Here is an 18,242-nt window from a genome sequence, read left to right as displayed (position 1 = left end):
CAAATGTCTAATTATTAGTTACTTGTACAATGTATATAATAATAATAATAATAATAATAAAAGAGATTTTTCGAGTGCACATATTTGTTTGATACAACATATTATAGCCTATACATAATAAGACGAATTATACAAGTAATTAAAAATACACTAAGTTTCTATAAGAGTAAAGCATCGGAGGGTTTTTTAAAAATAATAAACAGATTTTGGCACCAATAAAATACGTTACTATTATTTTAGTCTACACGCTAAAAAGTCGAACCAAAACATAAAGAAAAATGAGCTAATACAACAATTAAAATAGTTTATACATAACCAGAACACAATACTACAACATACAAAAAAAACAAAAAGAAGGATATTTATTAATAATTTTTATTTCGGTACGACTCTTGTTCATATGATACACGAAACAAAAACAAATGATAAAATAGTATTGCAAATGTCGATTTATTGTTATTAATAATTAATAAATGTAGAAAACTTAACAAATAAAGTTTTTTTTTAGAATAGCTTATAAAACTGAAATCATTTATTTGAAATAATTATTATAGATATAAGTTATAAGTACTTCACGCTGGGAGAAAAAATAAATAAAAACAACTATGCTTCAGTGTTAACTTTTAATGCTTAACATAGCCGTATGAGTATAGTAATTACACGTCTATCGTTATTGTTAAGTATGTACACAATATAAAAAAAAAAAACACTAAAAAACTCGCTTAAAATCGGAGATCGATGGATTTTCATCTAAAAAAACATTGGTTATGTTTTATGTAAGAAAAAAGATTTACAAATCACTTCGGTTTCCTATCTTTTTATTAAGTATCATTACTAATATTAATTAATATTTTAGGTGAGTAGAAAAAACACTATTAATTATAATTTACAATCATTACAAGTATATAAATANAACACTATTAATTATAATTTACAATCATTACAAGTATATAAATATCCAACTCGGGGATCTTAAACAATTAAGTAATAATTAATTATAATTATTAATAAATATAATTATACTTATAGTATTCTACATTATAATATATTGCGCCATATACACGATTCGTTAGAATATAACTATTTAAAAAACATATTATTATATGCATTAGCCTAATAGTATTTAATATATAAATAGTAACTTAAACATGTTATTAGATCGATCAGACAATAATTACAAATGTTTCAATTTTTATAATAATTAATTTGACAGTCACTCTGGAGCCACGTCTATTTTCCCCAACCTTAATCCATTTCTTACCATTTGGAATGTTTTAGATACAAATAAAAATACCGGAATTGAGCAACTCATAAAGCAAATACATAAGACTGTATCAAGAGACAAATAGTACGGATAAAAAAATGTAAGATACTAATACGGTAAGTAAATTTTGAATGGCTATTGAGTTTTAAGCGGCACTCACTTTAGACGGGTTGTAGTGGGTAGTGATGATGATGATGATGATGATGCGGTAACGGTTGGTGGTGGAGATGATGATGATGTAGGTGGTGGTGCGGCGGCGCGGCGACAGCAGCGGCTCCAGAGTAATGCGACGGTCACTGATGATGCTTGATAGGCCCGTTGGTTGCTCCGTGATGACCGATCACCATGTGATGATGGTTGGCGTTAGCGCTGCTGTTGCTGTTGTTATTATTGTTCTGTTGCTGTTGCTGTTGTACCGCCTGTCTCTGACTGTTCTTTTTGTTCTTCATGCGCCGGTTTTGGAACCATATTTTCACCTGACGTTCAGACAGCGCCAGGTTCCGCGCCAATTCCCATCGTTTCTGTTTGGACACGTACGCGTTAAACAAAAACTCTTTCTCCAGCTCCAGTGTCTGGAACTTGGAATAAGGTTTCCTCTTCTTCCGTACCGTAACTTGCCCGGTCCATTCGAGTGGGTTAGAACTGACGCCCATGCTTCCTATGCTCGACAACGAACCTATTAAAAAACGAAAAACCATCGGAATGCTGAATTAAAATGTTTTATTTTATTAATAATTAGAGAAACATTTTGTTTCGTTGTGTAAACAAGGCCGTTACAGACACAATAAATTAAATATATTTATTATGACATCTATTTGCGTTGCAACGGATCTCATTCGTATAAATTGCGACGCGATTTGACATTCTCTCGGATTCGGTTCGCTTGCAGTACAATCGGAACGGCGCGGTATTAGGCAATAAGAAAATAATGGCTACAATATACTGTAACGAATACTGCAGAAGAATTGCTGGAATTATATATATATATATATACGTATGTATTTTACTTTTGTATGTTTGTGTATTAGCTGAACGAATACAACAAGGAAACAAGATAACGTGCTCCGTAAAATCTAAAAAAATATTTCCAAACACGATTCTGGTGTGTCTATAGTTCAAACAGTGCGGAAACTCTATGGCCCGTACACTAATACATAGTGTGAACACAACAGTGTGAATAAATTAAGCAGATGTCACGGGTAGGAGTCGCATATTAATATCGTGTACCGAATGAAACGAATACAAATGGAGGTAAAGCCACTCTTATGAGTAATTTTTTTCCTACACTTCTCGATATAACGTGTCTGATCAACGTTGGCGGTGTGCTTATGATTATGTAGTAGTATGTGTGAAGATTTACAATAATTGTACGACGTTTGGAATCGATCACAACATTCAACACTTAACAGCACAATCACCTCGCATGGAAATCGGTGCGCGGCTATGCTGATTTTTAATAAATTGGAAATTCACAATTAATTAATTCTAGCACTGGCATTATACCGATCAATTAGTATGCTAATGGCCGAGAACCGGTCGCGTGACCCGCTAAGGAAGAATACGTCACACGGATTGAGGTTTTTTCAACACAAAATTGAGTCATTTATGCGAACGGTTCGTTGGGAACTGGAAGACCGTCACTCGGGTGGTAAAAATGTTTACCACTTGTACTGTAATTAATTGAATAATTATGCACTAGGATCGCACATAATTTTTAGTGGTATTCTCAAAAGCGATCCGCCGCAATTCTGTGTTGAGCAGCGTGTGCGCTGTACACGGTAGTTGTAAAAAGTAGCAAGCCATAAAGCTGTCGTGAGCGAGTAATAAAAACATAGTTGCCCTATTTACGGCCCCGGAGGTAATGTTTCGGACATCGGCAGAGTGCTGTTTTTCGGACACGCGCCCCGGCCGTTGATTCGCAATGATTTGAGTAAACCGATTTGCCGTCGAATCGGCGAAAACGTCTAGGCCATTTCGTGCGGCAGACAGAACACATTTTGCGCAATACACGAAATTACTGGCGATGGCAAATAACCACTGGGAACGATATGATCAGTCACTTCACGAAAAGGGGTCGTCCCCGCGGTGCGGGAGCAGAAAAAGAACAGCTGCAATGATTTTTTGTCAGTGCGCCCCACGCGCATACATTGACCGATCCACAGCCAGGCGGATTAAACCGTTTAATTATTATTATTTTTATTGGTCTGCGCTATTGTGATGGTCGCTAAAGATCTTTTTGAAAGGCCGCCAAATCGTTTATTTTAACGGAACGGCGCGCAGTGACTTAAGGGCTATGACGTTCTACTGCACAAAGCCANAAAGATCTTTTTGAAAGGCCGCCAAATCGTTTATTTTAACGGAACGGCGCGCAGTGACTTAAGGGCTATGACGTTCTACTGCATAAAGCCACCGNGCTATGACGTTCTACTGCACAAAGCCACCGAGTGTATTTATAAACTCGTCGCGGTTCTTAATGGAAATTTGAAGAAAACACAAAAATACACAATTCATAAAAATACCGGCCACTCGAGTCGGATCAGACAATAAATACGCGATTTATGAGCGTAAATGGTAAATGATTGCGAAACTTGATGATTCTTAATTTATAATATTTTTTTCTATTAACACGGTAGCTATTCGCAACGACTTTCCAACATCGTATTATTACATCGTTGACCCGCATGTGTGTGCGTACAGTGTTCCCATCGTGACAGCTGACCTACCCGTCCAATAAAATCGTGTATTTTACGACGACCGCCACCGCTTGTTCTTTTATGTACGCACACACATGACAAGTCTACTCTCTTTACACTACAGGTACACCCCACAATTACCCAATGTTCGTTGTACATGTATACACATATTGTAATATGCGCACAGGAGGACGGGCTGGCGTAAGAAAGGTTAATCTGCTGTGCTGATCGCCAAGGTTTTTTTTTTGTTTTTTTCATATACAAACATTTGGGTTAAAATGTGCGGTGGCTGAATTAACCATACAATCTAAAAATATATCAAAAACAATAATATTACCTGTAGGCGGGTACGGCGTGGAGGTAACTGGATCGTGGCCGCTGTAGTTCCGCAATGGGTACGAGGTGTCGTGTCCGAACGAGCCAGAGCTGTCTACGGCCGAAGAAGCCATACGCGGGTTTCTGTCCTCGCCTGGACTTAGGTACGACGAGACGGACTGTGGGGTGTCCACGCCAGGACCCCCGCCTCCCCCGGTCGACGAATGTCTGGACGCGGCGGCGGCGGCGGCCGCTGCCGCTGCCGCTGATGAAGACGACGATGANAGCGGATGGATGTGGTGTACGGCGAGTAATTACACCAAGACTGCGACGAGAACTGATCGACTGTAGGGCCCGCAGAGCTGCTGCACGGTGTTATGGCACCGCCGCCGTTAGTGTATTTATTGCCACCGCTGCAATAATCCGTGGCGGCGGGCGACCAAAACGGCAAGCCCGCAGGAGGTTTTCTGCCGTCCGGTACGACACCACGATGGTTCTCAGCGGCCAAGTTATAATAGGTGGGCGCAGCGGCCGCATGATGGTGGTGATTGCTTCCCGCACTCTGGTACTGGTCGAAAGCACAACCGGCGGCTGCGGCAACCGCGTGTTCTACGGGCGAATAGGCGTTCCACTGGTGGTGAGAGTGCCGTATGACGCCTGCGGCAGCCGAGTCCATGCAGTCGTAACCGCCCGAAGACACGGGCGGAGGCGCGTGCAGCAGACGCTTGGCTGGTATGTGAAGCGGTGTCGGCGGCGGTGGCGTACCGGGTACCGACGACGAAGACGCCGTGGTGATCGGAGTGGATGATGGCGAAGTTTTAATGATTCGCGCCTCACCTGGTAAGGGTTGTTGTTGCTGCTGTTGATGCTGAGACACCGGCGGTGGCACCGGCGGAGGTGGTGGCGGCGGTGGCGGACTATCTTCATAGAGACCACCGTTCATCATGGTCCACCAGCTCAGCCCGGGTCCGGCTGTCGGGGTAGGGCACCCTGCTCCGGTGGTGACATCGTGTTCACCGCCACCGTACAGCGTACCGACGGCAGCGTCCCCGAGGTCGCCGATGATGATAATTGTTGTGGATTCGGTGATGCACCAGGTGATTCAACGACAACGACGAGACGTTAGGACGAAACGTGAGCGGCGGCAACAAAAAAAAACAGTCCAGATCAGTTTAGAGTAAAATAAGGACATATATTATGTACAAATGTAGAATATAAATAAATCTATCACTCTACTGAACGCACAAAAATTGTATTTTTTATTAAAAATGTCAAAATTCGCACAAACGTCGATAATTAAAAATAACTAAAAAACCCGCATAGCTAAAAAATATTTTTGGGAACTTTGGAAAATAATTCGTGCGATGTACAGTATTCTTTCACGGACGACTTCGGCGGAGCGGATCCGAAGTTTCGTACGACCGATGCACGAGAGCGGACTGATGTGAGAAGTGACGGTCGACACACGATGACGGGTGGCCCGCGTCCGACGGCTCACAAACGGGCCGACGCGAGCGCGTTGTTGTTGTAATGCCTTGCGTGCGTACCGTGTTCCCGACGCCGACCCCCTTCCCCCCTGTCCGGTGTCTTAATCGCGTGAGCCAACGCGGTGCGCTGCACGGCGGACCGACCGACAACTAAACGGTCGACGCTGCCGATAGCCGCCACCGTGTCATTCGGTAGCGCTGCTTTACGGCTACTGTATTTTTACTGTTTCCTTTTTTTGCTCCCACTCGGATCAAAGGCGCCCTTTTTGGCAGCGGCAACCATCAAGGATATGCAACGCGACGCATAATGGCGACAATGGCGCGTGCCTCGACCGCTCTCGTTTAATGAAAAAAATAAACCCTAACCACTCAGTTTTTTTCCATTTATATTTTTTATCCTCGAACCTATTCAGTCAACATGGGACGAGTTATACCTTTAAATGTGTTTGCGATTGAATTGTGTGTGTGAAACCCAACCGATCTATCGGCGACCGACTAGCCCCTCGACAGTAAATTATTCAAAGGCCTTTACATTTTAGTGTTGGACATTTATGGATCTTTTGTTTTTATGATTTCCAAAGTTTTATTCATCAATGTCACATTTCGTGGTACACATAAAAATGAAAGAATCAGAAAAATCCTATCGCGCGACCTCTTTGCTCCTGAACAAAAACGAGTAGTTTATTTAATTTATCATATCAATGTATTTATCTCTGAATAATACATATTTATATCGAATATATTTTTATGTGACTTTTATCATTAAAGCAAATTATACGACTAGTTCAATGGAAAACGTGCTGCTGTGGGTCACGTGTAATCTCTAAGTTATGATCTTTCGGGCTGCACACAAAAAAACAACATTGTCACGAGAAACATGCGTTTTATTGGACACAACGATGCGCAACCAACTTAGTACAAAGAAAAACCGCACACAAAAGAGTGTTACTTTATTCAATAGTTGTAATAGCGTACAACGCGGGCACAATGTTCTAGACTGCAATGCGTAAACAGCCTAATGAAATTTAGGACACATTCTACACGGCCCGGCGACCGATTACCATTTTCTTTTGCCCTTAGAGAAACTCTAGTCGGCCCGAACAAAAGACGTGTTGACTCTCGAATTTGTTGCGTTCAAAACACTGTAATGCGATTGTGAGGGGCACGCTCTTCGTTTCCCGGCTGTCATCTCGTAGGATTATCTCGCAAATTTATGAAAAGCAAAAAAATGACAACAGAACAACACAAAACTTCCCCCGTCACAGGCCAAATCTAATTGTATTGTCTGCGAGGGTAAAAAGTCAACACGTTGCATTTTTATAGGACGAACCTTGACGTATAATAAAATTGCGTTACCGTGTTGTGTCCGATGAAATGGAAAATTTCCAATAGTTGTTCCCTTTTACATCTTGTTACACGATTACACGGCAGTCCCCCAGACTTGAGATGTCAACATCGCAACGCATCTGCGATACGCGAGTCCATATTTATAATAATTTGTATTTTACACAAAAACGTTACCGGTATTTATATTATTAGGAGACATTTTTTTTTTATACTAGTCAGCCCAACCTTTTAAATTCAGTGCCCCTGCTCAGCAATATCTGAAATATTTTAAAAAGAGAGAGCAAATTTAGATTGTCGGAAAGATAAAAGCGAATATACGCTTTTAGAATTGTCAAAATAAATTTTAAACCAAAAATCATCAAGCGAAAATTTATTTATCCATCTCATACTAGTTCATTATTACAGTTTGAAATAGACCCATTTAGATTTTTGATGTNGGAAAGATAAAAGCGAATATACGCTTTTAGAATTGTCAAAATAAATTTTAAACCAAAAATCATCAAGCGAAAATTTATTTATCTATCTCATACTAGTTCATTATTACAGTTTGAAATAGACCCATTTAGATTTTTGATATCTTAGAAGGAACCTTGGTAATTTCACAGAGGCTGGTGTATTTTCAGAAACATATAAAGAAGAACCATTAGAATACTTGGATGATCAGGTGTATTTTTGCCGTGTACTCGCCAGATAACTTCTTGGTAACGTCTTTAAAAATAAAACGCCGTCAGATTATTAAGATGTCGGCGAGGCTGCCTGTGCACCTGCAGCTATGTGACAAACGCACGGAAAACGTCACCATAGATTTTAATCGGACCCGCCGTGCAGGAGATGTGTGAGGGGGTGACGGTGCTGCGGCCATCTTTTTCGGTGTGCGCGCATGTGTTTTTTTGACTGGTCCATCGCCCCGGGAGGTCTCGCCGCCTTCGCTTTGCCCCTCGCCATGCCGATGGTTTCTCATGCTTTACTGTATTATTATTTTTTTATACAATTTGATGAGTATCGTAAATTCTCGGAATTTTAATTAACGCGTCACGTTTTATTATTTTCTAATGACAACGTTTGTACGAGACCATGACAAGTTTAAGGAAAAAATACATAATGCATATGTCTTATTACTGTTGTATATTCTAGAACGTGAATGATTTTGTGGTATTTGATACAAATATGTAGAAACTGTTAAAATTTATTTATCGTCTTCAAAATATTCGAAGAAACGCAATAGCAATATCATAAATTATTTCCTAGCCAAAAGTGATGTGTGCTACTTTTGTGATTATTGTCGAATTACGGATATACTTTGGATATAAAAAACAATTAAGAAACAAAATAATAAAACAAAAAAAAAAATCCAAAGTACATATGTTGTCATTACAACAGTTGTAACTTCGACATAGGAAATCGTTACTGCTTCTGAACACCACAAAATCATTTCATACAATCTTGTATTTTACTGCAACGTTGTGGTATAATATTTATTTACAAGAGCTTAGATAATTACCTTGGACGCTGGCCAGAGTGATGGCAGGCAAGAAACAGTGCAACCTGTAATATATTATCAGAGTTTAGTTTAAATATCATGATACAACATAAGTCCACTGAACTGAGTGGTAGTAAAAATACATAAAAGAAGCAACAACACACGATTGATCGTTGGGGAGTCATTTTTAGAGCGATTCTTTACATTAATGCATAGGGTAGATAACAATGGGTTTTCTAAACTTTCTAAACAAACCGTACTTAAATGTTTCTTGTTTGTCTTGTCGCAAAGGGACTTTGCCAAACTAACTACACAGTGGAATATATGCGCTTAAGTACATAAGCCAATAACGATACTCGAGGGGTCCATGTCAGTGATATAAATAAGGGGAGAAAGTTTGACGCATCAAGCAAACAAATTGGCTTGGACGTTTAACAATGACAACTCGAGTATTGTTAAACGATAGCGCTTATAATACGAGCAACTAAAAAAATGTAAGTATTATAAAAACATAGCTTGTAAATATATCTATATAATTATATTTTATAATTAAAAAATCTTAATTATCGATGGTGACAATCTTTGATTTTAACGGATAAGAGTGTAATGAGATAAATATTGTTTTCTATCTCTTTAACGTGTCGTATACAACACGAGTTTAAAACAACATTATGAAAACGGCAATAAAATGAAGTAAAATATTTTTTTATTGTTCGAGCGGACCTCATACGTTACAGCTCCACTATTCTGCAGTAGTAAAATAGTATTCAATACATCTTAATAATGCGTTCATAAATGAAACGATAAATCACCGAACGGTCATTCCAATGGTCGTAGTACAAGCAATTTACAAACGATCAGCGCTTTCATTAAGGCTCTTAATTTATTTTTTTATCGTGGGAAATAAATCACCGATCGAAATACGAAAGACTCGAGCAAATAATTATTATCCGACAACTACGTTTTGAAACTAAAATTTACTCTATTTACAGTCAGTAAGATTGGTCTGAACAATAAAAATCGTAGTAATTTAAATCCTAGAAAAACTTCTATCCAAACGATCGTACGCAATTCCGTTGAATAATCCACGGAAAACGTTTTTGGTGGGGACCGTCTACCCTCGTTTTGGTCACTGCATGTTTATGGTGTACGATTGGGGGGGAGGGGTTATGGAACGCGTGCCGGTCGCGCGAAAATCGTTTTCTCGTGACCTCTACGCGTTCCATTTTACCAAAAGTCCCATGCCTCGTAACGCCGGTATTTTTTACTTAAAGTATTTTTTGAATTTATCAAGCTCGACTTGACTTGATCCAAACGGATTTCGAGTGTAGGCCAGAGATGTTGTGTATGTTTAGAGCGTTGCCTGAGCGGATGTAAACGCATTAATAATATACGCCAACTGTGTGGGAGGATAACTCGAGCAGTGTTTATTGGACGACGTGTCGCTATTAATCATGTATCTGTAGTGGTATGGAGTTGATGTGAAAAAAAGCTGATGTTTTTTAGCGTTGTATCCAATAGACTCGTCGGCCATTATTGTTTGTCGTGACTTACACGTGCTTGGTACTTCACATGCTCAAGGGGTCCGTCGAAAAGTAGCGAGCAAATGTCTCAAAATACATTTCCGGTGCAAGTCTCTGTAATGTATTATTAAAATATTTATGACATTGCGAGGGCGTTCCTTAAAAAATATTAATAATGCCGCTTGTCGTCGACCGTTTGACGATCCAAAATAATGAAAAACGTGGGGCGCAGAGACCATCACACGTGCGGCGTCCTTCACAGACTTAACACTAAGCGATAATTATAAATTTACGTCTGTTTGACATGTGGTTGCAACGTGCCTTTGGAAGTACTTTGAGTAAATTTACATCAGAATTTTTATTTCCATTGAACTTGTTGGAATCAAAAAAAAATATATATATATATTGAATAATTATCAGTTAAAATGTTTGGATAACTACAAACTAGACGATAAATTTTATCACTATATTTTCTCATCGCTGGTCTGATAAATAACAAGACTTATGTTTCGAATGTCTTAACGTAATTCAAAACAAATGTTTAATTACATTCGATATATAAACCCGTTTTAATGATAATTATCACTTGGTAATTATGAATTTTATTGCATCATTATTGATTATTAAATTTTAGTAACTGAAGATAAACAAAAATATGTATACTTTATATTTAATTAATAAATATACGGTCAATGTGACTTAGTGACGTTTATCAAACAAAAGGCCGATATTTTATTTTGAGTGCATGTTTTTCAATTTAAAACAAAAAAATGTTCTAAATTATAAATATATTCATGATTTACTTTATCCCTAATTCATACTTGGTTTTTATGCACACGGTTTTATATCCTCTGACTGACAACGTTTCGGTCTTCTAAGAGATAATTCTCACAAATAAATTATTTAACGTGACATGTCATATTACACCGTGAAAACCAAATGTTAAACAACTCTCATTTGAGTGTTTTCGACACTTTTTTATGTTGTCTTCGAGAGGCTTTTTTCACATTATCTACACAGCCCAATTAGCAAGAAAACATCGCGCGTCCGTCATTCGAATATCTCATTAACTCTAATAAACTAGTCAAAATAATGTTTCTCCATAGCGTTGGAATAAAATATTGTGTAGCTAATAATCGAAACGAATATTTTGTAGTAACTAGGAGAGTATTTGTCGTTAACTACTTCAAAATATGATCGTAACTATACTTCAAAATGATACGTAAATAGGTTTTTTATAAAATTTAATACGAACCTGTTGGAAAAATAACCTGATTGAATTTGGGAGTCCACGATTAGGCGTTTACATTTGCTTCGTGCAGAAATATGTGCGAACGATGTTCAACAGTGTTATCTTATGATCGGCAACACTTTTTACTCAGTCGCTTGTCTTGTTATCCGCAGTCCTTTCTTCGCTCTCTAAGATTTAGCCGTATCTGAAAAACACGAACAGACATTTTCAAATGAAATTTCATTCGTAGCACAAGAGTTGCAAAGTCAACTGTTCTCACGTTTCACAATAATAAGAGGGTTTAATTTCCTGCCGCCGTCTGGGGTCGAGGACCAAGAATATTTATTCTCCACCCCAATCCGTTTTATCGCCCAAGATGTGTATGTATTTGTAATATATATATGTCATTGCGCAGCGCATTAGTAAACGACACATTTGGTTAAAATATATTTTCATTTGGCACTGCGCTGCAACGCGCACACATTTCTACGCGGGGCATAATATAATAAATTATCTGTCCGTTTGGTTTGGAACAGTAGAGAGCAGCCGCACTAATTAAACTGCAGAGGCCCCTCGTAAAGAGACAATATACGTTTAATTAAAATTTATCAGATGTATTAAAAAATGTAGCCAATACTCGGGTAGATGGGTGTAACGACCTACGTGCAAGTCTCGTTCGTCCGGTTACCGACAGGAACCGGTTGCCGTCGCGAACACGTCCCTTATCCTATTGTACAATAGTCCAAGTACAGAAATCGTCCAGTTGTGTCTCGTCCAGTGAATCATATTATGTCATGGCGACGTGTGCGGTCCCCAGTCCGATTTGTCGTAATTTCGGTGAGGATATTCCAATCCGTTGGCGGCCTCGCTCATTACAATAATTTCTATGATTATATAGTCGGGTCTCTAAAATAACGCTAAAGAAATATTTGTTCAGGTCGACTTACGATTGTACGGCGAAAACGTTTTCCACTCTTTCTCACATCAGAACTATTGCAAGGCCAATATTTCCTACCAGTCACGGTGCTACGCCCGTTAATGTTTTTCTGGAAACTCGGAGTTTAAATTACACTCGAACACGTAAGCGGAACCCGTAGGTGGATCGCGGTAGAATGTAATTTTGTAGATTGCTGTTGAACATGCCGCCGCTCACTCGTAATTGCCTCACCTAACAGGCGGGGTTGTTTATTTTCGGTGTACACATGTGCGGACGCTGCGCGTGATTGTATTGCTGTCCGCCAGAGCACTGTATTTTGGGAAAACGGATAAACCGTCGTGACGATTGATAAAGGTTCGGTGTTGGCAAAAAACGCATCCTACACATTCCACTTGGACGGTGTTCGAGAACATTGTGTGAATCTGCTCGACAAAAAAAAAAAAACGTTCCGTGTTGAAAAATACCGAGAAGAAAATACCACGCACGTTGACGGCTGTGAGACCGAGTAACATTTCCTCTTTGACTGGTTTATACGTTTCAACATTTACTCGTTACGTAAACGTCATGCCTTAGAAGAAAATTCTTGTATAAACATTGTGAACTGCAGTTGACGTGCACACTCGAGAATCATTTACACAAATAGAACGATTTTGTTTATCTGAGCTTCGTTAACGACGATATCGACCAAGAAACGAGTGAAAAAAATCTTTCATCGACTCGCGTTCGATAAATTTGTATCGACTCGCAGGTATCAAGTAAGTCGTACTTTATTGCGAACATTTTCTGTAGTAATTCATTCAGCTATGTGACGTACTATATATTCGTGTATAAATTATGCATTCGGATAAGCAGCTGCACCAAACGCGCATTCGTTATCTTTGATTATTATCGTTATGTCGAGAAGTTTCGAGTCTCTGATAACGGTTGTTTTGTAATCAAAAACCGAATGGTTCCCCGAACAACCGTCGATAATCATAGAGTCTTTTGGAGAATTTTATCTCTGTGAAAATGTATTACAACTCACGAGCGTCGATCTGAATTGGATTCGTAACAGAATGATCGTAAATCTCGAGTACCGCGAGGGACCCAATCGACAGCATACAAACGTCCGGTTACTCGTGAAAAGGCGGGCAGTTAAACGCCGAGGTCCTTAAGTATACGCCGTTCATTTGTCGGCAACCTCAAGGCACAGCTGCGGCAGTCCAAGCGACCGAGGTAATTACAGGCCAATGTCTTCCGGCCTCATTCATTTCGTCTCCTCGGTCCCGGGCCTCTTTAAGGCCATTTTACGCACACCTTTTGATTACAAGGCGTGCAATTAATTTCGACACAAAAGAAATGCAATAAGTTCGTGGAATTTCTCAACAGCGTTTGGTCCCTTTCCCGATTATTGGAAGAAATGTGTGCGTTTGTGCATTTCATGCTGACGTGCATGGTTACAGTACATCACATGGGTCGGCTGGGGTCGAAGCCGCCGTCGCCAACCAATAGAAATGTCGATGGGAGGTTCCCTGGGTAATGGCCGTCGCAACCATACCAACACTTACCACCACCTCCTCTACATGGTTACCGTGATATTTTTACAATTTTTCACAAAAAATTGTTTAAGTAGAATTTAAATCTACTGTAGGCTATCTACAGTATATAAAAAAATAAAACGGCGTTTTAACGAAGAAGAAAAAAAACAAAAAAGCATCGCATATGCGCATTTGGGCGTTTTCCTGTAGTTGAAAACATACTAAGGCGTATCACATATTTACTTTTTTACAAAAAAAACGTTGTGTGAAATCTACCTACAATTTATATAGATTTAGTCGCTTAATATAAAAACAAATTAATTATAAGGTTGAGAGATTATCCCATTTGACAATATTAAATTAGAAGCCATATATTAAAATGTATGAGTTTGAATGTATATTAGCAGCAATGATAGTACTGTTTATAATCAATTATTATTACAGTAGGTTTTATAATGAGAACTTTTATAAATAATATATTATTTTCGTATTTTATAAAAAAATATTTTTAAACAAGTATTTTCGACATAAAATTGGCTCGGTAATAGTATCGAACCCTTTAAAATTTCATATGAACCGCATTCATCAAATTCATTTACTCGTTTTTCGCTCAGTCAACAGTGACGAATCTTATTAATTTTATGAAACTGCATAATTTAGTAACTGTACGTTTGTATTTAACTATCACAAAAGCCACTGTGTGTTGCGATATGCGTTAAATCGTTACACAGTTGTCAATATATTACCGTTGGCCGTACGACGAAGTTTAAACGTTTATGTGTCGACGAACAACAAATGTTGACTTTGTCGGGAATCGAGTATTTTACGACATTTTTTTAGTACCTGGCTAAAGAGATTATAATAAACAGATGCTGTAATACATGGATACTACTTTTTAAGTATATGCTAAGTAATATATTGAGTAGTTTTATAACAAACTCAATTAAAAAATGAATATATTTATAACTCCGTGTCTAATTTTGATAAATATATATATATATAAATAGCTTAGTTATCATTACAACAGATCCATAATGAAATACTTGGGTTATATGAAATATCCAAAGCGAGTTATTTTTAAAATGCTTTTCATTACATAGAAAAAAGCCCTGGAAATTCTAAAATAACACTTTTGATAGGCGCTTTCAATTTTCTATTGTTTTTTATGCTTAAATATTTGTTCGTTAAATGTATAGATAAGTACGTCGTTCTCCAGTGAATTCAGTTAATTGTCCAGAAAGAAAACCTCTTTATTTTATTATTCTTGATAAATTATAACGTAATTTATAAAGAATTATTATAAAAAGACAGGTTAACGTTCTTTCTCTATCGATCGGATGTTTCATATACATAAAAAAATAATTCAGTACTTTTGTATTTGTTATAATTTCTCGGGGGGTGAGTTATATACAAAAAAATATTATATATATATTTTATTTTCATAAATGACTAACATAATGTAACTACTAGTCGTCAACTATTAAATTCGTTAAAATGAAAACTTGTACTGCGGTTTGAAATACGTTACATCCAAATAACTCTAAGTTTATAAAAAGTACGACGATGATTTAGGTGCATTTAGAAGAAAATAGTTATAATACATACGAAATATATGTTTATATAGACTCCATAAGCTTAGATACATTGTAAGCGTGGGATTAAGTATAAAATAAAGTTACATCCTTGTCACATATAACATGCGTTTTCATTGGGTTCAAATGATAATAGTTATTAAAAAAAAAAAACATATTTTATTTTTGGATGGCTGAAACAGGACAGCGTCCCACAGAGAAAAAAAATATTATATCTCAAGAATGCGCATACCTAATGTTAACACGTTTAAATAATATTATGTATTTTATTCATTTTTCCACAGAAATATTATGTTGTTTTGCATTTGATTAAATATCACGACAGTTTAACACATAAAATTTAGTCGTATAAGATTGTATAAAACGTAAGAAACCCTCTTGTACGGTGAAGTAGGTATGTAATAATTTACATTGCCAACCCGGTTTTCTAAGGTAAATGAAACTGTTTTTATTTATTTTTTTTAGCTACTTGAAATATAACCGTGTAATATAGTTAATATAATATCAATATGTAAATTATAGTGTATGTTTGGTCACAACCTAAGCTTGTGAAAACGACTGGTGTTTCCTCTACACCACATCTGAATTGACCCGAAATTCGCCAATAATGTAAATTAGATACACACGCAATACAATAAATTAAGTTTAGTGCCCTCCCGTTCCTATGCAACGTGTTGTGAATACACCGAATTACACTTGACTCGTTCTGAGAAAAACTAAGCCTCGGGAAAAAAGTAGTTTTATATTATCTGGTAAATTATGATCATCCCGTCCTATTTTCTGTAGTATAGAGAGTCGAGTGGAATAACAATATAGGTTTTTTTTGGAATATGTTCTATAATGCGATATGTACGTAATATTATCATATTTCATTTTGTGAAAAATATGAAAATACTTAAGTATTTTTTTTATTAGTTGTACATAATTTAGCACAAAAATAAGACAAATCGGTGTGATTTCGTTAGAGTTAATTGTAATTCTCAGAATTAATTTTAACGATTACCATCAACATCTTCAATGTATAATTGCATGTGTAATTTGATTGATATGAATGATTTAGATGTATTGCTTATAATTGCGCGCGGATTTTTTTTAATCAGTACCGTTTTTTATTTTTTAGATTAATTAAGGTCCCGCGTACAAAACAATGCAATAACATTCTTTAATTGAACGTTTATTAGCTTGAAACAATTATAGGAAATTACACATGGAAAACGTTTAAAGGTGTGCCTAATTGAAAGTTGGATAATGCAAAGATGTACGAGTCGACCACAACGTACAGCTTTCTTTTTAAAAATTAATTGAAATGTTAACTGACGACAGGCGTACATTAATGGCAATGGAAACGAATCGAAGGTCAACGTTAATCGTGTTTTTTCTATCGTTTGTTAATTCTTTGATAAGGGAATCATGAGCGTGCACACATGGCACAATTCAAAATCGATTAAGGTTGAAGAAGCAAGAAGTAATTATTGTTTTAATACAATGGAGAATGGTTTTCTGTCTCATAAGTAATAATTTGCGTATCTGTCATTGAGGTGCCCGTTGATTAGTATTCATTTATGCAGCAGTAGTAAATATAAATAAGAAAAAAACCAGCGCCGAAAAAAAGACAATGCAACTACTACTGTAATTTTCTTTGGGCCCAGCGTTTGAAAATGCCTCCAACATTTTTTTGCATTATGCCGGTACTGCGAAAAAGATTTATGTCGTATACATTAATCGATAAAAAATTAGAAACGTCTCACTAGTATTAATCGTTATACAAGTATTTTAAATTTCTCAAGACCATGTTGATTTAGTTAAATCACTTACACTCGGGCAAAATGACATTACAACAAGGTATTTACAATAAAAAAATTATCAATTGGTTTATTAACAGCAAACATATAACATAATACCAGCTGGAATTATTCAAGATATAAATGATGATTACTATCATTTGACTATTTAAAAAATAGAAATGCCTATCTGACTGTCGTGATAAAATCACATATCGATGAGTATCAATAGTTATAATAATACGTTAGTACTGAATACCATAATATTATTTAATCAAGTACGCAAATTATGATTCACGTATAAATGTTTTACAGAATACGTATGTTTTTTAAAGTAGAGCACTTTCACACGACTAATCACGATACCTACGATTAGTTATAACCGGACTGTCCTCATTAAAAAAAACTTCTATTTATTACAATATACAAATATCGTTAACCGAGTAAATCTTCTCGCCAAACTTAATTAAAAAATATATTTTAATTAAAATTTTAAAATATCGCTTTTAATAACTTATATACAAAATATGTGTACAGAGTAAATACAAAAAAGGAATGTTTTACAAANACTCGGGCAAAATGACATTACAACAAGGTATTTACAATAAAAAAATTATCAATTGGTTTATTAACAGCAAACATATAACATAATACCAGCTGGAATTATTCAAGATATAAATGATGATTACTATCATTTGACTATTTAAAAAATAGAAATGCCTATCTGACTGTCGTGATAAAATCACATATCGATGAGTATCAATAGTTATAATAAATACGTTAGTACTGAATACCATAATATTATTTAATCAAGTACGCAAATTATGATTCACGTATAAATGTTATACAGAATACGTATGTTTTTTAAAGTAGAGCACTTTCACACGACTAAACACGATACCTACGATTAGTTGTAACCGGACTGTCCTCATTAAAAAAAAAAACTTCTATTTATTACAATATACAAATATCGCAAGCCGAGTAAATCTTCTCGCCAAACTTAATTAAAAAATATATTTTAATTAAAATTTTAAAATATCGCTTTTAATAACTTATATACAAAATATGTGTACAG

General features: G+C 36.6%; 1 protein-coding gene across 1 annotated transcript in view; it reads right to left on the bottom strand.

Annotated features, from left to right (window-relative positions):
- Positions 1–913: 913 nt before the first annotated feature.
- Positions 914–18,242, bottom strand: part of LOC126905582 (homeobox protein abdominal-B-like) — a 60,926-nt gene continuing 43,597 nt past the window's right edge. Inside the window, 4 exon segments of the mRNA XM_050685424.1 lie at positions 914–1,940; positions 4,295–4,558; positions 4,561–5,262; positions 8,608–8,651. Coding sequence (XP_050541381.1) covers positions 1,558–1,940; positions 4,295–4,558; positions 4,561–5,262; positions 8,608–8,651 — 1,393 coding nt within the window. The 3' untranslated portion in view covers positions 914–1,557.

The sequence above is a fragment of the Daktulosphaira vitifoliae genome, unplaced genomic scaffold, assembly GCF_025091365.1.
Source record: "Daktulosphaira vitifoliae isolate Bord-2020 unplaced genomic scaffold, ASM2509136v1 Scaffold_4, whole genome shotgun sequence".
Classification (NCBI taxonomy): domain Eukaryota; kingdom Metazoa; phylum Arthropoda; class Insecta; order Hemiptera; family Phylloxeridae; genus Daktulosphaira; species Daktulosphaira vitifoliae.
This window is presented reverse-complemented; position numbering and strand designations above follow the sequence as displayed.